Source organism: Phaseolus vulgaris, chromosome 7 (assembly GCF_051622355.1).
Source record: "Phaseolus vulgaris cultivar YP4 chromosome 7, ASM5162235v1, whole genome shotgun sequence".
Lineage (NCBI taxonomy): Eukaryota > Viridiplantae > Streptophyta > Magnoliopsida > Fabales > Fabaceae > Phaseolus > Phaseolus vulgaris.
The window spans coordinates 57,409,099-57,430,160 of NC_143504.1; the positions used below are offsets into that span (position 1 = coordinate 57,409,099).

Genomic DNA, 21,062 nt, shown 5'->3' on the forward strand with positions numbered 1-21,062 from the left:
TTTTAAGGAAGCACAACTTTAATTAAGTTTCGCTTTTAATAGAAATAATAATATTTAAGTTAAAATAATTTCAAAGACTTTTTAACACCACTTCTAAAGTCTATCGATTCTATCATTTTCCTTTATGAGACTAATAAAAAGAGATTAAATAAAGTTAAAAAAAAATAACAAATTATTAAAATATACCAATTTTCATAAATGAAAAATTAAATTGCACCATACAGTTAAAAAAAAAACATTTACTTAGATCAGTTGTAGTAACTTGAGATCAATTTATTCTTTTTAATAGTTAAATAAATTAGTAAACCTCAACTATGAGACGACATTAATATTTAGTAGTATTTATTATCCGCTTTAAAATTTAGAATTCCTCAAAATTTTATTATGATTTTGTCTTTCAATTACGTATAATATATATATATATATATATATATATATTTATTCATCTCAACTTTTAAATGATAATTTTATTAAGTGTACTAGAACACACCCTTTTTAATGATGTCATGTTAATAAAATTTTAGTGATTTATTTGAAGTGATTGTATAGTTTTAAATTTAACATTTACATGTAAAATGTTTATCATTAAAATTTTATAAACGATATTAAAATTACTCTAAAACATCAACACACAAAATTAGAATTTAGCAAACTTACACGGTAGACTCATGAAATTTAGAAAGTTAAATCACAAATTTATAAACAATTAAAATACTAAAACCTGTACAAACAATGTAAACATATAAAAATATAACTGGTGAAATAAAATTGATATGTAATGGCTTAAAAATTAAAATTAAGCAAGTATAGACTAACGTTGACACCACAACCTTAGACAGTGATCGTGCAACGTGTTAACCATAACATAATAATTATGGTTGTCTCCAATAAATATTGAATATAAATCACTATCCACACAAAATTAAATAAACAAATAACCAACATTAGCTTATAGAAATTATAATGTTTGTGTCTCTTAATAAAATAGTTTAGGATTTAAACTTTTTCCAATGATTTTAATACTTCATTTTTAATTATTTTTCATTTTTCTTTTTAATTTCTTTTACACAATTTTAATTTTTTGGTAACTTTTTGTTTCTTTGTACTGTAATATTGGGAAAAACACGTTATACTCGTAAAAAGATCTTCAAAACAATTGGTCCTTACATATATTAAAAAAATATAAGTAATCGAATAATGTTATTCCAAACACTCTAATATTCTTTTACAAAAGAAACTTTATTATTTATATATTTTTTAGTATGATCTTCTGAGTTTTATTTATATTTGTCATTTTTTTTGTAGAGAACATGTTATGTTAGTTGTAGAAACCATAATTAAATAAAGCTTAAAAAAGACTTTTAAATATTCTTGCACGATGATGATGGATGGAGCTTTTGAGTGTTATTTTACTAAAAATAAAATACCTCTTTTAGAGAAGATACGTATATTATTTAGTATACATTACAGAAGTATATTTTTTCAATATTTTTTTTTTTCATTTTCATGGGAAGGATTCTTAAGCATGTTATATTTAATACTATTTGTGTTTGAGAAAGATGAAATGAAACTAATGAAATTTTGGATTTGTTAAGTTTGAAGTTTTTCTAATTTATATTAATTATTGTAAAAATATACCTGGAACGTTATTTTGTTTACAAATACTTTAATTAAAAACAGTAAAAAGAAAGAATTTTTTTCCATTTTATACACAAATGGTAAAAACAAAATAAGAACAATATGCCATCTTTTACAATTGTTGGTAAAAATAAAAGGTTGAAAATATTTTCTTAAACTAAAAATATAATTAGAAAAAATAAATCATTTTATATCTCTTAAATTTTAATTCTTTAGTTAAAGTCCTGCTTTTAAGCATATTTGTAATGATTTTTTTTTTAAAGTTGTGTTTATTTTTTAAACTAATATATATATATATATATATATATATATTCAAACATAAAAAATACAATATGATAATCACATTTAATTTTTTTAGAAGAAAAATCCTAAAATACTCTTTCAAACACAATGACTTCAAGTGATATTAAAACTAAATAGAAAAACAGATATATTTTTAAATATATCTATCTTTATAATGTCAAGTCAAAATTTTCAAACATAATTTTTTCTCTTTTATATATTTTTAAAAATATATCTATCTTTAAAATGAAAAAGTAAATTGCATGCACCAAATTGGTAGAAAAATAACTCTGGTGACTATTTAGTGGGAAGAGAGAGAGAAAGAAAAAAAAAATAAAAAATGTTCAACAGTGTCACATGACATGATTGCATGCATAAAAGGGTTTCATATTTATGATTTGGAATGAATCTATAACGGTCACTAAATAATTAATGCACACACGATATCAAACACATCACATGCAGGTTTCAAATAATAGCTTCCATCTTTTTTATCTACAAAGGAATTTGTTCATCCTGCACTTCAACTCTCTGTTTGTGCATGTGCTTCCACATTGAATCCGTGAATGAGTTAATCATAATGTATTCAGAGCAATGATCAAATAACACAAATTTGTGTCATTGGAATTTAAGTCTTCATAATTATTTTGAATATTTGAAGAATGTTTCACTACTCAATTATATTATCCTATTTGAACAAGATTATCTCCTGAAAAACATATTCATGAAAAGAAAAAACTGCATCACTGAATGGCAAAGTCATGTAAGCCCATAATCATTCCAAATTCCAACTTTGGCAGCATAAAAGAAACTTATGGAAGCAATTATTCTACTGATATTTTTTTGCATTTTCAAATATATGAAAGTAAAAATATCTATTAGAAGGTTATAAAAAAATTCTAGCATTTTTCTCTTTCCAACAAAACACAATTTATTTTAGATATGTCTAAGAGTATCATTCCAGTTATAATATTCCAGAAAATGCAATGTCATATCATGAAACAGTCACCATGTCATACCTCACCACATTATCCCGGGGTACCAAGTCAGAAACTAGCTTTTACACCCTCTTGTTTTAATGCATAAAATTTACTGAGAATGTTGAAGATGGCAATGGATTTAAGGCAAACTGTAATCAAAATAGGTATTGAAGCTTCAAAACAATAAAAAGGAACTGAGAAAATTGATAGACGATAAGCATAAAAGCCTGACACTTTTAGGAAGTCCCTGCTGTTTCAACATTGACAGTACCAGTCACAAAAATAACTATCCTTCAGCAGAAAAGAAGAATTTTCACTAACAATGAGTTGGTTATCTTTGCTTTGACTTTTTTGAGGATCTACGCTTTTCCAATTTTCTCTGTGCAGCTTCAAATTCCTCTTCAGAGGGTTCTGGCATTTGACCCCCACCATACTTTGAAACTAGAGATGAGAACATGGAATCAAAGCGGTCTTTCCTCTCATGTCTACGCTGTGATATGATAGCACACAGATCTGTTTCTGATTGTTTCTTTGATGATCTGTACAAGATTTAAACATCAGTATGCCTAAGTTACAGCGCAACAGAATAAGTTAAATCAAACCCTGCTGATAAAACTTACTTTGCCTGCCTTCTTAAGGGACTAGTAGGTGGCTTGGTTTCTGATATTTTCTTTGCCCATTTCTTGTAGGCTTTTGTTTCCTTTAGTTCTCCTACATAAACAAAGAGAGGAGAACACGCATCAAGGAAATTGAACAACCTAAGCAAAATATTTGTCTGTATTAATATGCTAAATCTCCCAGCTTTAAAGGTAACTGCATGGTCTCCCACTATCTCATCAACTTCAAGATCCATCCCAAATATTCAAATTCAATACAATTCTTTTTTCAGTGAAACCCACGTCTATATCAGACGTCTAGTATAAATTTTGGCAAAAATAAGTAATGATATTCTTACCAGCAGCTATAGTCTCATCAAGAATATCCTTGAATCGGTGTGAATCAAGTTTAGGATCAGAACAAAGCATTGAACAGAATAACCTGCAAAGGGAAGTTACCAGATATCAAGCTGAAATCCTTTACTCAACAAAACATTATTGCTTATCAAAATGTTTTTACCTGTTCATTTTTCCCTTGTACTTCGTGTAGAGGTCAATCAAATCCTTTTTCTCAGAGTCAGATCCCCTATAGTTTGCTTCAAAGTCCTCAATATCAGCTTCAGTGACCTATTGGCAAGTATTACAAAACTACAGATGAAAACATACATAAGGAAGAAAGGGATCATATAATAAAACATGTACCTTCTTGTACATTGCTCTGAAATATTCTTTGAGATTCTGAACAACATCCCCTGCAAGCTCCTGTTTTTCAGAAATAAGTAAGAAACTGAGTTGTAAATATCCAGAGCAATGCTTAAGTATCCTGAATTCCAGTCTTACATTTTGTTGTAGTGTTTTACAGTGGTATTGTTATAATGAGAACAATTTCCTCCAATGAGTTAGAAGTCATACATATCAACAACGTATCCAGACGTTGTAAATTACAAATCAATTATATTATAACTTTACTGAAACACTTACAGCATCATCAATACAACCAGTCTGATCATAAACAGCCCGCTTTTCTTCATCCCCAAGAATTGAGATAACATGTTGCAATTGCTGAAACTTAGATTTAGCTTCCTGCAAAAGATGAGCAATTACAGCAAAAATATCTATCATTTTAATAAATCAGTTAGGGCAGCAGGAAAGGCTAGACAAAACACCTCATCACCAGGGTTCTTATCAGGATGCAGCTTCAATGCCAACTTGTGATATGCCTTCTTTATTTCCTGTTGAGATGCTGTTCTCTCCACATTGAGAACCTAACAGAAAAATCAAGCAAAAGGTCACTAACCAAAACATCTTTGTTCATTGGCACCAAGAATATAACACTAATTAGAAGAATGCCCATACGCTTAAGTAGGTCAAATGCTTATTTCTCCTTTTGTAAAAATGATTAGATAGGAAACATCATTCACTCATCCCAAAGACATCAAACCAATTGTCTATACTAAAGGGAATGACAAAAAAGGAAGAGAAAAATGAACATGATTGTGTGGCTGTGATCCCTGAATTCCTATATCAAGGGACAGTCAGGTAATTATTTTTCAAAGATTGCTAGTAACATACTTTCTAAATCCTCTTACAATTGTATAAAAGTTATCAAAAAGTGCAGAATTCATGAGTGAACTTCATTCACACTCACCATTACTCTTTAAAATGTACTGATACTATGTAAATAGTGAGACTCTTTAAATACAAAATGAGACCCACAGAATTGTGATTTTCAATAAACTTCAGCCAATACCAGAGAGAATTTAAGAGTGTGTTGCTAGCATCTTTCCATGATTCCTGGTATATCCTCACAAAAAATGTAAGAGACTATTATCTGAAACTTAGTTCAGGACCACAACTACATGCCTAATAATCCCATGTTCTTCCACTCAGACCAACACAGACCAGTAAAATCAATATTGTTGTGTGGAAGTGGAACTCCATGGATAAATGAGTATGAAACTATTGAGAAAGAAATATGTTACAATGGTTTTTCAACTAACAACATTAAATTCAATCTTTATTCACTTCTAATACAAACAAGATTCACACCAGGACAATCTCTCATCAAAGATTCAATCCAAATACTCACAAAAAAATGTAAAATTTATAACACAAACCGCCATCAAACACTACCCAGACGGTTAAGAACTGCATCCAAACAAGACTATGCGACTAACTTTAAAAAAAAAAAAACTTATTGCTACTCATGTAAGATGAAAAAAAATAAGAAAAAATGGGTGTAATAATGCAAATTACTAAGGTACAAATTGAAATTGAAATTAAAATATTAAGATAATGTAAAGTACCTGATAGAGGGTGTTTTCGTTGTGATCAGAAGAGTGGGTTTCGAATTCATCATCATCTGAAACCCTACTTCTCTTCTTCTTTCCCATCTTCTTTTCTAATTTTATGATATTGATTCGGCTGTGATTTGAGTTTAAATGAATTTTATAGGTATTAATAAAGAAAAAAAAATAACTAAAAATTAAAGAAAATAATAAATATGGGGATTTAGTTGTTCCCGCCATTCTCTTATGGGTTCAGTGTTTTCCCGCCGTCAGATTCTTCTGGAAACCTATTTTATGTAATGTTCTATCCTATCTAAATAAACCCAATTGCAATTAATACATTTGTTTTAATAATTAAAAAAAATATGTATTATAATATTATAATGCAAAAGATTAAAAAATATATATAAATTATAAGATTTAATTTTTGAAATACATGTAAAAGTTTAAGTAAAATATATGTATAGTATTTAAACTAAAATTTTAATAATATACATCAGTGTTTAGTAATAATAATAAGTTTTAATTTTTTTTTAAGTTCAAATTATAATTTATTAACTTTTTAAAACTGATTTGAACCACGTTTATAATGGTTTTAATATTTTTTTACCCCAATCTCACCATTTTATTTAGTCAACAGGTTACTTTTTTTAAATTGTTAATAAATAACTGAAAAAGGAAAATTAGACTATGCACCTGCATGCACATAGGAGTAAGAGAAAAGAAGAAAACTATTACCACTTCCTAGTTTATTTAGTTGACTTTATTCTGAGTCTCTTTTACTAAATAGTTTCTAAAAGTATTTTACCTGTTTGGATAAGAGAGCATACCATATATTAATTTCTTTAAATTCACAACAAGAAAAATCCATTATCATCACACAAAAGTTTAAATTACAACATGTTTTTATTACATCCAACTTTAGCATAATCAACCCTGACGGAAACTAATTTGGTTGAAACTATATCATCAACCATTTAATGTTGATCTATGCCTATTTCAAAAATATTAATCTTAATGTCAATCAAAACAATGTTAACTTTGGGTTCATGAAATTAGCATCAGTTTAACTGTTGCTTACTATAATTTTGAAAAGTTTATTGTTCTTATATAACATGGACATATAAATTAAATTATACAAAATAACAATAAGAATGATATAGAGATCAATGAAAGTTTATTGTCACAATAATTCACTCATCCTCATCCAATTATTAATCTTCATGCAGACTAGATTACAAGTGTCAAATACACAAGAAACCAATATAAAAGGAGAGAGAAAAAAAGGACTTGGTCAAGCTTCATCATCTAAGGATTGATTGTCCATATGATCGTTGATAGTGTTGATGTCCACGCTTCCTGCTTTTAGTGCAGGAGCCTAACTAGTGCTCCAAAACTACCATGCCTTCCATCATAGTGCACATGTACTGCTTCAAGAAAGCAACTACATCCTTAGCAACCATAGTTATATTCTTGGCATCCTTAATCCTCTCCTCAACAGTCACAGCCTCAAGCTCGAGACTCTTGAGAGAGTGACATTGCATCATAACTGAGATTCACAAGTGTCTTAAACCTGACCTCGACTCTTTGCCACTCAGCAGCTGAAAGTTCTCCTGTTTAAAAGAAAACAAGCTGTATAAAAATGATGTATATGTCAAAATCTTACATACTATGAATGAACCCATTGTCAGACTTTCATTGTGACTGACTAAAAAAGCAGGGTCCATACCCAATTTGTCGGAGCTTCTGGATTGTCTCTGACCCTGATGGACAGAGTCATGGTACTCTTGCTTCTCCTACTGCCTCTCCTCTTTTTGTGTAGATAATTTAAACATTTGATGGACAGGGTCGTGGACATAGTCATGTTTCCAATTGCATATTCGATTATCTCTTTGAAAATTTAAACATTTAGTATTCCTAAATTAGGTGTAACTAAACCTTCAGATAAACTTACCCGTCTTCTTGAGGGACTAATTGGTGGCTTGGTTTCTGATATGTTCTGTGTGCCCATTTACTGTAGGCTCTTGTTTCATTTAGTTCTCCCACAAGCATTTAGAAAAAAAGAAAAATAGGTATCAAGATAACTCTTGAGCAATACAAGAAAAAAAATTGCCTATATTAATATGCAGAATCTTTATTCATAGATATAACTGAATGATCTCCAAATTATAACCTGGACTTAAACTCACACATTCAAAATTTTATTTCTCTTTTCTAACAGTGAAACCTACATCTAGATCAAGGATTGATTGATTGATTTGGAGTTACAAGAATATCCTTGTTTTGGTGCGAGTCAAGTTTAGGATCTAAACAAAGAATTGAACAGAATACTCTGCAAAGGGAAGTTACTCCGGACATCAAGCTGAAACCCTTTACCCTACAAAAGGTTCTTGTTCATCACAATGTTTTTACCAGATCGCATTACCCTTGTACAGATCAATCGGAACATTTTCCTAAGTTTGATCCCTTGTGGGTTTGCTTCCAACTCCTCAATATCACCCATTGACCTATTATTGTATATTACAAAACACAAATGAATACCACCAGACAGTCTATTAAAAATCACAATAACAATAGAATGAATGATTGTTGAAAATAACTTGTAATTGAGAAAAAGAAGTAGGCATATTTCCATCACAGTATGGTATTTTGTACAGTAATCACAATAATTCCATCTTTAGTGTTCATGTCTATTTCCCAATAAAGATATACCAAAAAGAAGACCAAAGAACACAGAAGAATAAATTCATAATCAATGACATGTACCTTTATTGTTGCCTGGAAGACATAGACAAACTCATCTTGCTTTCAGCTCCTCTAAGAACTGTCTTTAGGTAGAAAATACCCAAACTTTGGCCATTTTTTACCTTCATTTGGAGAATATAATTATTGGAAACTACATATAGTAAATTTTCTGCTAGAATAGAATTCCACTTATCTTGCATATCACATCATACTCTATGGCCAAGTTTATTAAAATATTGAAATCTGTGTAGGATCTCCATCTGATAGAGGAACACCGAGAACAGAGAGGGAGAAATCCAGTAAGAAAACAAAGATCGCAGAGAAAAAGAGTCGTGACAGAAATGGAGAAGAAGAAGGAGCCTAGGTGCATCACACGAAGACTTACAGAAAATGGGAACCCCACAAGCTAGGTTCCACAGGTATGCAATTAGAAGAGAGATTTACAATTTTACATGTGTCTAGTGTTTTTACAAAGAAGCAGTTCCTATTTATAGGGACTGGCAGTTAGATTTATAACACCATCACATTAAGTTCGTTCTTATACATTTACAAGTACATATAACCAGTAAGTCTTAGGTTCTGATCCAACTGCAGCCAGGCTGCTTTGTTGTTCCGAACTCTCTCATCATATCTCTAAGAATAGCTGCTTCTTCCCACTGACCTGCTGCTGCACAGATATTTGATAAAAGCACATGAACTGATGGGTTGTCATTGTCTCTTTCCAGAAGAAGTCTGGCAACTTTTCTTCCTAGCTTTAAATTACCATGAGCTGCACAAGCACTAAACATTGACCAGCACATATTAGAATGTGCTCCCAAGTATCCATTTTTAATAACTGTCTCTGCCTCATCAAGGTATCCACTGCGACCTAGCAGATCAACCAAGCAAGAAAAGTGATCCACACTTGGCAAAATTCCATAAACTTTCACCATTGTATAAAAAATAGAGGCTCCATCATCGACCAAACCTGCATGGCTGCAAGCAGAAAGAACTGAAGTAAAAGTAGCCTGGTCTGGTTTGATTCCAGGTGTGGTCTGCATTGCCTCAAAACAGGACACAGCTTCTTTCCCTCGTCCATGTTGTGCATATGCAGATATTATAGCATTCCAAGAGATTGTATCTCTTTCCACCATTGCATCAAATACCCTCAAAGCCCAATCTAAAGATCCACATTTGGCATACATTGTGACCAAGGCATTACCCAAAGAAACTTCTGAAGAAAATTCATGTCTTAGTATGTAACCATGAAGCTGTTTCCCACGACTCATGGCTGACATACTAGAATAAATGCTCAAAACAAGACTGAGGGAATAGGCATTTGGTTTGATTTGTGAACGAAGTAATGCAGAGAATTGTTCTAACCCTTGTAACGGATGTCCATTCATAAAAAACCCAGATATGATACTGTTCCAAGATATCAAATTTTTATAGGGAACACCAGAGAAGATTTGAAATGCACACTTTATTTTCCCATGTCTGCAGTATGCAGAAACTAACACATTCAAAACTTCAATTTTCACAAGCCCACTTTTGCATAGAAGGGAGTGGATCATCTCCACAACTTGCAAAGAATCTGTAGCAACCAGCAAACTTCCATAAGTAAACTCGTCTGGCTCAATTCCTTCCCTCCTCATTTTCAAATAGCTCAAAATTGCTTCTTCCTCGAGATTCTCTTGTAAAAGCATTGAAACCATTATGTTCCACGAAACAACATCCCTTTCTTCCATTCGCTCAAAAATATCTCGAACCTCATAAACCTCCCCAGACCCAGAATACATTGTCATCATTGCATTGTTCACAGCAACACAATCAACAAGGCCCATCTTGGTAGCTTGAGCCTGCGCTTGACAACCAGCTCTTAAACACGAACATGAACTCATGACACTCACAAAGGTAACCTCCGTTGGACCATAACAACCCTTTTGCATGTCTTTAAACATCAAAAATGCATCCTCACTTCTCTCCTCACTTGCAAAACCATCTATCATTGCATTATAAGTAACATAATCACACTTGCCACCTTCTTCTGCTTCCTCAAACACCTCACAAGCATCCACAACACACCCACACTTAAAATACATAGTGATCAAAGAATTAACCACAGAAGTCCAATCCAAAATCCCACTTTTGATAACCACCGAATGCACGTGCCTTCCATAATCCAAAAGCTCCAAAGAGCACAAACTCAACATGGTGGCAAAAGTGTACTTATCAGCCTTAATTCCCATCTTTTGCATGTCCCTGAAACAAAATATTTCCAGTCAAATAATATCACGGAATGCCACATACATTCACTTTTTCCAATTTAAACCTTTTTAAATAAAAATGAGAAAAAAACATTATTAAGGAGGAATATTTTTCTTTATATAAGGCAATAGAGATGTTCTATGAGCGAGGCCATCCTACCAAGTCAGTAGGACTGTTATGCGCAACTAAACTCTCCCTCCAAGTATTTAATATAGTTGCATACTTAGGGTTAAATTCAACTGACTACGCTGGAACAATTATGTGCAAGTTGATCCACACGTTTGGTGATAATTAAGAGGATAATGGTTGACAGAAAAAGCTAAACTGCAATGACACCTAAAGTGGGTAAGAAAAAAAGTAAATAATTGTAGCTGTTAATGAGAAAATGAATTGTTTATATTTCAACACATTCATGGTTTATTATGTATGTGCACGTAATATCTACTGGCAATTTTCTCATCAATAATTAATATTATTTACATTTTTGTTATTTGGAGGAGTTCAATCTAGCAAATAATGAATGTGATGAAATATCACTTGTTAATTTCATAGGAAGTTTAACTTGTATGCATTTTAAGTATAAAAAATTATAATTCAACCAATAAAAAAATAATTATAGCATGACTCTAATATTTGTTACAGTAAAAAAAGCTTATCAAACATGACAAGTAGAATGAGTGTAAAAATGTTATACTATCAAACTAAGTATATCATTGAGAAAAGGTGAGTAATACACTCTCCAACACACCTTTTTTAATACACCATCTACTATTTGCTGATTTATTTTTAAATAAAAAAATTGGTGGTTTGGCATCTTACTTAATGACTCTGTGTTCTAATTTCACTGTTTACAATACTTTCCAACAAGTCAAGTCTTAACAATAAAATAGATATCAATAATTACATTAAAATTTAAAATTGTAAAAGAATGAAATGTAAATAAATAAATAAAGTATAGAAGAGTAGCTTCATATGAAATCTTACAATTAGAGTAAAATCTGTAATTTTTTTAAAAAAATATGATCCAAGTAGAATAATAACCTCTGTTTTTATAAGCCCTCTAGCATATTATGATATTACTTATATATTTTCCAGCTAAAAGTATTGATATTACTTATTTTCCCGACTTTGATCACCTGAACAAGTTAAAAGCAAGACCTTCATGGCCCTTGTCCGCACACCCGGTAATGACAGCGTTCCAGACCGCCACGTGTCGCTTGGGAATTTCATCGAACAGTTGAAGGGCGTGCGTAACAGGGGCCAGTTTGGCGCAGGCGGAGAGCAGCGTGGTCCACGAATACACGTCGGGGCAACGGATTTCTGTGAACGCGCGTTCGACGGAGGCGAGGTCCTGGGCCTTGGCGTAGAGCGAGAGGAGGGAGTTGGCGACATGGGAGTGCGCCCAGAGCCCAGTTCGGACGGCGTGGGCGTGGAGCTGGGCGCCGAAGGTGACGTAGCGCGCGTTGGCGGCGGCGGTGAGAGCGGCGGAGAGGGTGTAGTGGTCGGGTGTGAAGGAGGAGTGGGCGAGGACGAAGAGGGTGAGGGATTGGGTGTGGTGGTTGGAGCGAGTGAGGTCTGTTAGCATCTGGTTCAGCTTCAGCAGACCTTTCATTTGTCATTTGTTTTGGAGAAGAAACACTGAAGAAGATCAAAACAAAGTGTAACAAAAACCAAACACTTTCTACATGCAAACTCTTCAGATTAATGTTTTTCAAAAATATGAAATTTTATATAATTTTTTTTGGATTAAATAATGTATTGGTGCAACCTGACAAAAGTCGGCGGATGCTCGGAACAACTAATTACCTAAACAACTAATTACCTAATCATTGTAGGAAGCAAAGTGATAATCCGACTCACTAATAAAAATTATTAAGGTAATATAAATAACACGTATTTTAAAGAAAAATATAAATTATTATCTACTGTACTCTAACATCTGAGTGTTAACTCTCAGACTGATTTGAGAGTTGGAGTGTCTTCTGCAAGTACCACCCCGACCGTGAAGTCAGACAGACGACCGAGAGGAGGAAAACGTGGTAGAGTTTTGAGTATCAATGATCGATCGAAAGTGGAAGCAGGAGCCATCGTTCTCTAGATTTCAAACCCGTTGAACAAATAATATTTAAGTGTCACAACATTATTTTTGCATTTAAAATAAAAAATTTAGGTGGATAATATAAATTTTTTCTTTAAGCTAATATTGTATGTATACACCTGCATTTAAAATTTTAAATAGTATTAATAATTTTAAAATATTTTAACAAAAGATTAAAGTGTTTTCTTTTCTAAATAGTAACTATCTCCATGGGTTCATTTTAAGCATTGATTTTTTTAACCACTTCATATGTCTTTTCTTAAATCGTGCATAAACTAGCTTATACCATATTAACTACATAAGCTCATATATGATAGATAAATCTTCGTAAAGAATGACATCTTTTCACATGCAAAAATAGTGTAATTCCTAATTGAAATGATTTGCCAAAGAAAAACAACTCAAATTGTATTCTTTTATATACAATCTCCCTTTATATTTTTCTATGGTCTCATTCACCTTATGTATCATTGGAAATATGCACCTATAACAATTTTGTCTATTGATCTACTAACAATCTCTCATATTGAACTTCTTTTTAATGCATTCATCCATTTTCTTATGACTTGAGTGTAATGTTTCATGAGTTCATGGACTAAGTTAGGAGCTTTTGTGACATTAATTTTTTTTATCACAAAAAAAAAAAAAAAAAAATTGAATTTTTCAGAAATTTCTTAATCTTTATACAAAAATCAAAAACCTCACCTCCTAACTTAAAATTCAGAAAAGCATTTTATGCTAAGTAAAACTAACATAAAGCTCATGAATGACAACAATATAGATTCAATGTTTATAAAAGAGATTGTCAATAAACATATTGAAAAATATGATTTTTTACACTCAATTTTTTGTTTCTCAATGCAATGAGTAAATTCTCAATAAGATTTATTTCTTTATTGGTATCTTTAGGAATTCTCATCTCCAAGTCAAACAAACACTAGCGCATAAATGCTAAATAAGTGCGGTTATTTTACATTTACAAATGCGGCTATAGAGTCACATTTGATCAATACACATTCGTAAATCAGAGAGATACACATACAACTATATAGTCACATTTGTAAATACTATTTATAAGTATATATAGTCACATTTGTAAATACTATTTATATGTGCGGCTATTTCACATAGCCGCATTTGTATATTCTTCTGAATGAGGGGTGAAGGTTTAGAGGTTTAGGAAATGCGGCTATTACCAAAGCCGCATTTATAAATAACATTTACGAATGTGGCTATATCGTAAATCCTAACGCCAAACATCGTCAACAATAATTCATTGAGAGGACCAACCTCATCCTAGTGTGATATGATATATTGAAAACAATGAATCTATGTTATACACATGAGTATCAATCGATTCCTTCAAAACTCACCAATATAACAATCCACAATCAATTTTTCCTGAAACTGGTATAGTTTGTGTCAGAAAAATGAGTGTAAAGGTTACCATGTATTTGATATATATCAGTGTGAGATGAAAGAGAACGTTAAAGGAACATTATGTGAATCTTGAAAATCCATGAGTATATATGGTTTGAAGCTTATCATTCAGTCTTTTCTTATCCATGTCTATCATTGAAAAGGAAGGAGAATAAGGCGCAGAAGAAAAGAGAAAACAAGTGGTGTGACCTTCCAAAATATGTCTAATGACACTTTGAGAAACAAATGTTTGATTTTGGATCACATCAAAAATGTCTTTTGTGAAAATATCTTTGGTGTGTATATATTTCATTAAAAATTTAGATGAAAAGATACTTTTTTTTAACATCATTATTATGTTGTATAAGAGTTGGATCATCTGAAGTAGACCCATTTAATTTCATTTGCTATTTGCTAAGTTGATCAAATTCATTTAATTTTTCTTACGATAAAGAAAAAAAAAGGCACACAATTGTGGAGAAGTAACAGAATAGGTGTTGATCTCCTTAATTGAAAATCAAGAACACAGAGAACACAAAAGCTTGAGAAGAGAAACCCTAGCAAGATTGATGCAGCAGTGAAAAGAAAAGAAGCGTAAGAGAACAAATGGAAAATATTATTGTGTATTATGTGTTACATGAGAAAAGGAAGGGTATAAAAAGAAGAAAAAAAAAAGAGGACGTGTAGGTCAGCCCAAAACATAGAAGGCCCAAAAGAGTCCAAATAAAATAAAAAGTGTATATATTTTATCGTGCTTCTATGTGATCTAAACTTAAATCCCACAAAAAAAAAGTTGCTATGGATCTTCCAACATGCAGTTGAAGCTTGGTCTCAAAAACTTGTTCCATTGAAAATTGATAAACTTTGGAACCCTAGCCACACACAAGCCCTAAGCCCTGATATGGTGTTTTGGATTATCTTTTCCATTTGTAAGCTGCTGTTTTTTTCATGTAGGAAAATCTTTTGGTTATATATATACTATTTATTATAGTGTTGTTCTAATTAGGATATAATATAAACCACCTTTTCTAGATTTATAGATCTTCCCCATGATCTTTTCTATATAGATTAGTAATCATATTTGTATATTGTTGTTTGTTGTTAAATAAAAATGAAGATATTATACTAGATTTTAATCTAAATATAAAAGACATTGTAACAAAGAACATATCTATTAGAGGTGCACTAGAAAAAGAATATTTTTTTATCAAGAAAAACATATTTAATAAAACCAAATATTAAGAGATGTATGCTTCAATCACTATACAATTTTTTTATAGAGTTAATCAACTCTCTCCTCCATGCATTTTTTTTTATCAACAAAAATAAATAAAAAATAAAAATATTTAAGAAATACCTCAAACTTTATTATACAAAAAGTGTAAACATTTCATATCCACACATTCATATAACACACTTAATACAATTCTAAAATACAACTCTATAAGCCTTCAAAAAACCATTCAAACAAGCTTTCCATATTACAATGTACTGTAATAACCCACCCTTTGAATTTTGCACTGTATAAATGTGGTTTGATTAACACAAATATTATCAGTAAAAGAAAATATATATATAACATTTTAGAAATATTTCAACTCTAATAAAATATAATTGATAAAAAATAATTGGTTAAAAATTGATAATTTGTTATAGAGCTTTTCTCATCTATTTGTTTTGCAGAAATATGTGTGAGAAGCATATTCCTCAGTCATGTTCAGAAAATTGAAAAGAAAACATGTGCATGCACTGGCGAAGTGTAAGAATTCTTGCAAGGGCACTGTTTATCCAATACAAGTTAAATTTTTTTTGGCAAAAAATAAATTAAATTAAAAAACACTTTAGAAATGCTTTAATTCTTTACAAAATAAAGTTGCTATTAAGATCCAAACAACATTGAAATATCTATAAAATCCAATACAAGTATGCATACACTATAGAAGGTCAACATAAACATAGTTTTTTACTAAAAGTTTAAGTACCTTAATTATATTTAGGTTCTTTACTTGTTCTATAACTGATACAAAACCTTTCAAAGTTTCTGAAATCCATAAATGGAATGTTAATAAAAGTAGCATTAATCATTGGATCTGTTTAAAATTTTAGTGTATTGATATGGCAATAGTAACCAAATCCATGCAACCTTCAACCAATTTGGCATAATTTAAAATGATAATATATGCTTTCCACAGGTTCTTAAGAGATAAATATGATAAATTATATAAGTATAAGGAAAAAGAAGAAGATTCAGATATTGAGTTTAGGGTTTTAAAGTACAATGTGACAGAACATGTTCAAAACAAAATACTAAAGGGTTTTAATCATCATGAGTAATTTCCTAATCATCCATGTCAGAGAAATCGAGATTCAGATATTGGGTTATATCCCAATCGTTGTCAGCAACTATATTCTCATTTGGGGTGTTTGTTGCAGATCCACATTGGAGAGGCTCATACCTATGAACAGATGCAACATCTAGGTTTTGTTCTTGAATATTATTACTCTCCATTGCAGGGAACTCCACAGAACTTGACCCAAATGAACCAACACTGCCATTTCCTGCTCCTGCTGGGTTTCGATTGCCTAAAGCATTTGCAGGCTCCTCAACCTGTGTGCTGCCAAAATCACATGGCCAAAGAGGGGAAGTTAGGTCAAAATCTAACCATGCATACTCATCATCATACAGATACTTGTTCTCCTGAACATTCTCATCTTGCTTTTGCAAAGTTGTTGGTGCTAGAGATTGTTCACCAATGTCATCACACATTGATTGCACTGTGCTGGATTCAGTCTTTATCAATGCATCACCACTGTTTTCTTGCACTTCAGGTGAAGTTCCAGCATTAGCACTGAAATGTATAAAATACATGCATGCAACATAAATACTTTAAAAATTGAACTCATCAAAGTAATTCATTAACAAAAATTTAAATGCTAAGAACACAGAACATATTTGACCAAATTCAAGATTTTAAGTTAAGAAGATAGCAAATGAAGAAACTATTTTTTTATCAGCAAAAATACACAGACATCAACACATCTCTTAGCTTAAGAAAGAATGAAGACATTGTTATGTACAAACCTGGAGGTGTTAGAGCCATCAGTAGCAGTAGTTGAAGTTTGTCCCCTGAAATAGTCAAATTTTGATGCAATCATGAAAAGTTTGTCCCCTTACAATAGTTAATACCAATTTTTCAAAAAGTTTATTATGTTTTTTTTTTTGTAACTTTTTCTTCTTCAAACGCATACAATAAGCAAGCATTGAACTATTTTTTTTTGTAAGCATGAAGTATGAATAATTTATTATACCATATTTAGATAAAAAAATATATATAAATATTTATAGCAAAATTAGAATTAAAAAATGATTTAAACTTATTGTATAAACTAAAATAAAATCAATTTAGGCACTTTTGCAAGAATGTTTCCTTTAACTTAATTTAAAGGCGAAAATATGAGAAGTTTAATATATTCTATCAACTTAATATTTTCATATATATATATATATATATATATATATATATAAACATAACAATGATATGTGTGTGTTTGTTTTTTTGAAAAAAAAACTATTTTTACATAGTTTCTCAGGAGGACATTTGAATTAAAAAAAATCCAAAATTTATCTCAAGCAAACACATTTGGCCATGTATATTAAGGAATTGTGAATTAGATAATTAGATAATTGCAAGTGTACCTTCTGACTGTAAGAATATATTCTCTTAGATTCATTTGTTGCATTTCTGAGATCTCCTTCAAATAGAAATTCGCCTACGATTCGTAGTATGATTATGAGATGAAGTTAATTGAAGTACTATAACTGAATAATCAATAATCCAAACTAAATATTCTTGTATTAATTAAACAAGCATAAATTTAACACATACTGGAAAATTTGTGTATGCAAACTTGCCCCATATCTTAATGGCAATCAAATCGTGAGCTCTTGCTGCTTCAAGTTCATCCTTAAATCCACCTACCAAAATCATTTGCATATATAATTAAGCAAGATTAATTGCCAAATTTCCATATTATCCAAATCAAAATGAGAAAAAATGTTTGAATTTATTACCTTACAAAAAATATATAATTAACTTTTGATAAATTAAAGAGATCCAAGTTATATATGTAGTGGAAAATAATTTGCTCAATACAAGGGGAAAAGTTGGCAAATCACCATAAAACTTGAATCATTTGACTATGTAGAAACTGGTTTGCTAAAAAATGATATCAACCATGTCACACTAACATGCACAATCAACTATGAAACATTGTTAATTGTGGATTATAGAACCAAATATTATCTTAAAGGAAACTTTTAAGCATAAGTTTTAGTAAGACAACTATTTTTGGGGTGTCTAAGTGGAATTAACAAATTTTGATTTTCAATGTATACTCTTCTCATCAACACTCCTTCTTTTACCTCATAAACCCTAAACAACTATGAAACTCTAACTTCCATCATCCAACAACAAAAATACTCAATTGAAGTCTAAATTTCTCCAACCCTTCACTTATTTTCAGATTCTTTTTACATATATATATCTTGTATTAATCTCATCCCCTTTCACTCTAAAAACTCTTCACTCCTACACTTTTTTAAAAGGATAAGATATAAGATTTTAGACATGTTTTTTAAATGTTATTTTGACATTACAATCTCATGATATATAAGATTGAATTATTCCTAAAATACTTTACATTTATTATTTTTTTCCATAAAAAAACACTCTCTCGGAAAATTAAATTAATCATGTAAATAATCAAAAACCAAATACAAAAGGATAATTGTTTTTACTCACCAATATAAACTGCCGAAGTTGATAAAGATCCAGATATACAACATGGCAAAAACATTAGTAAGAATTGAGAACAAAACACAAATTATTAGAAGTGAAAAGCTACCAAATTTCAACCTGTCTTTCCTCTTTTTCCAGTTGTTTTGAGATCCTTATCCCATACAAAGGATTCAAAACGTCCCTTACACCTATGTCAAAATGAAAATTATGTGGTCATCAAAACAAAAATTCTAATTAACAAGAACATAAAATAGCTTATATATTTGAAAAAAAAAACACAATTCATATAGAAGAAACATGTACCTTGTGACTCCTCGATAAATAGAGGTTGTTTTCTTGAAATTTCGTTTACGATATCGTTTTCGCTTAATCTGATCTTTAAATCCAAAGTCAATTTCTTCTAAGGCAACCATCCTGCTCAAAGTTAAAGAGGAAAAAAAAATTAACCGATTAGAAACTTTAAGAGTGTTTCGATCCTTATATATAAAAAAAAAAACTCAAATCAAACTTCTTAACCTTCAATCAATTGGGGATTCAACATGCTCTATAAAACATCAATCAATCAGACAATAAAAAAGGTGGCATTGAAAAAATAAAAGACATTTAAATTGAAGAGTGTTAAGTTGCCAAGACACCAACCTGGTTTGTTGTGGTGCTTTTTCCATTTCTATTAAGCTTGAAGGAAATTGGGTTCCTTGATCATGTTTGGAGACTGGAATGAGGACTTCATTTTTTGTGAAATTTAGGGTTAGAGAAGAACTATTCCACATGCCTCGAGAACTTGTTGAACGTTTAGGGTAACGTGGCTCTGGATTTTGGGTTCTCTCCATAGTTGTTCTTGAAGCTAAACACTCTTTAATGGAATTCAAAAATTGTGTTTTGGATCTGTTTTTGAGCACACAAGTTGATCAGCTAAAATAGATATAAAGGCTCATTACGGTTTCATTCATCTTCTCTCTATACATGGAATGCTACACTTCACATTTTTTTGTCCTTTTTATCAACTCTCAACTCTCACTCAGATAACAGTTACTGTTAAATTTTAATCATTATGTTTATACACAAATTTTAATGAAACTTTACTTCTTAATTAATTAATGTTTAAGAGGAGAGAGAAATAAAAGAATTATTCTCTAATGAAACTTCACTTCTTAATTAATTAATGTTTAAGAAGAGAGGGAGAGAGAAATAAAAGTATTATTTTCTGTATTTTAACTCTCCTGTGTGTCATAGAAGTTAAAGTTTTACACTGAACACATGTGAGGTTTTCTGAAATTAAATTGAATACTTTTTTTTTCTTCTTTAAATCAATTTTTACCTTCTTTAATGGTTTAGAAAACACTATTTTAAATTACACTAACGTATTTCGATTGTTTGGAAAATATTATTGTGTATAATCCTAAGTTAAAGAAAAGGTTACAAAACAGATATTTATGTAATTTCACTAAATTCAAGGAGTAATTTGTGCAATTTAATAAAAAAGTTTCACCTATTTTACAAAATTGAACACGAGAGGAGTATTTTCTCTTTTTTAACTTCTTTTAATCAGTTTTAAAAAAAAATCGTTATTTTCTATGACTAGTTTCAAAATTTATAAAATAACGAGTATTTTGAATTAAAATATTACATTAACCTTTTGCTTAATTAGTCATGCACTCTATATATTTTTAGATGTCTTTGTTACATGTTAGAAAAAAATAGTGATTATTTCTATATAAAACAAAGAAAGAAAGGAGTGATTTAGGAACTAATTTTGTTATAAATTCTCCTAAAGAATAACTTTTTTTTAAAATATTCTATTTTTTCATGCGTTTGTTAATTAGTCTAAAGTTAAAATGAATTTAAAATATAATTCAAAATAAACAGTTTTTTTTATAAAATTTAACTGCTTTAAAAAATTGCAATTGTGAAATATAAATTAGCTTATACTTTTTTATTAAAAAAACTATAAAATAAAATTACTAGATTGT

The 21,062-nt window shown here is 30.5% G+C and overlaps 3 protein-coding genes across 5 annotated transcripts; all 3 read right to left on the reverse strand.

Annotated features, from left to right (window-relative positions):
• Window positions 1-3,019: 3,019 nt before the first annotated feature.
• Window positions 3,020-6,095, reverse strand: LOC137830595 (chaperone protein dnaJ 6). The gene is made up of 8 exons (XM_068638034.2): window positions 5,803-6,095; window positions 4,663-4,761; window positions 4,478-4,579; window positions 4,199-4,258; window positions 4,017-4,123; window positions 3,856-3,938; window positions 3,521-3,611; window positions 3,020-3,439 (listed from the first exon to the last, which is right to left on the reverse strand). The coding sequence occupies exons 1-8, from the start codon at window positions 6,022-6,024 to the stop codon at window positions 3,232-3,234; spliced, it is 972 nt and encodes a 323-aa protein (XP_068494135.1). The 5' UTR covers window positions 6,025-6,095; the 3' UTR covers window positions 3,020-3,231.
• Window positions 6,096-8,910: 2,815 nt separating this feature from the next.
• LOC137830597 (Tetratricopeptide repeat (TPR)-like superfamily protein) lies at window positions 8,911-12,497 on the reverse strand. 3 transcript variants are annotated; one of them, XM_068638036.1, is made up of 3 exons: window positions 11,913-12,476; window positions 9,497-10,770; window positions 8,911-9,397 (listed from the first exon to the last, which is right to left on the reverse strand). In XM_068638036.1, the coding sequence occupies exons 1-3, from the start codon at window positions 12,386-12,388 to the stop codon at window positions 9,102-9,104; spliced, it is 2,046 nt and encodes a 681-aa protein (XP_068494137.1). In that variant the 5' UTR covers window positions 12,389-12,476; the 3' UTR covers window positions 8,911-9,101. The 3 variants fall into 3 exon arrangements, with proteins under 3 accessions (XP_068494137.1, XP_090161563.1, XP_068494136.1); XM_090305437.1 differs by having other exon boundaries at window positions 8,911-10,770; window positions 11,935-12,497; XM_068638035.1 differs by having other exon boundaries at window positions 8,911-10,770; window positions 11,913-12,497.
• A 4,099-nt stretch (window positions 12,498-16,596) lies between these two features.
• On the reverse strand, window positions 16,597-19,957 carry LOC150026018 (uncharacterized). Its single transcript, XM_090304858.1, has 8 exons — window positions 19,720-19,957; window positions 19,390-19,506; window positions 19,210-19,280; window positions 19,096-19,104; window positions 18,181-18,269; window positions 17,991-18,064; window positions 17,376-17,420; window positions 16,597-17,142 (listed from the first exon to the last, which is right to left on the reverse strand). Exons 1-8 carry the CDS (start codon window positions 19,920-19,922, stop codon window positions 16,632-16,634), a joined length of 1,119 nt encoding a protein of 372 aa, XP_090160984.1. The 5' UTR covers window positions 19,923-19,957; the 3' UTR covers window positions 16,597-16,631.
• Window positions 19,958-21,062: the final 1,105 nt, after the last annotated feature.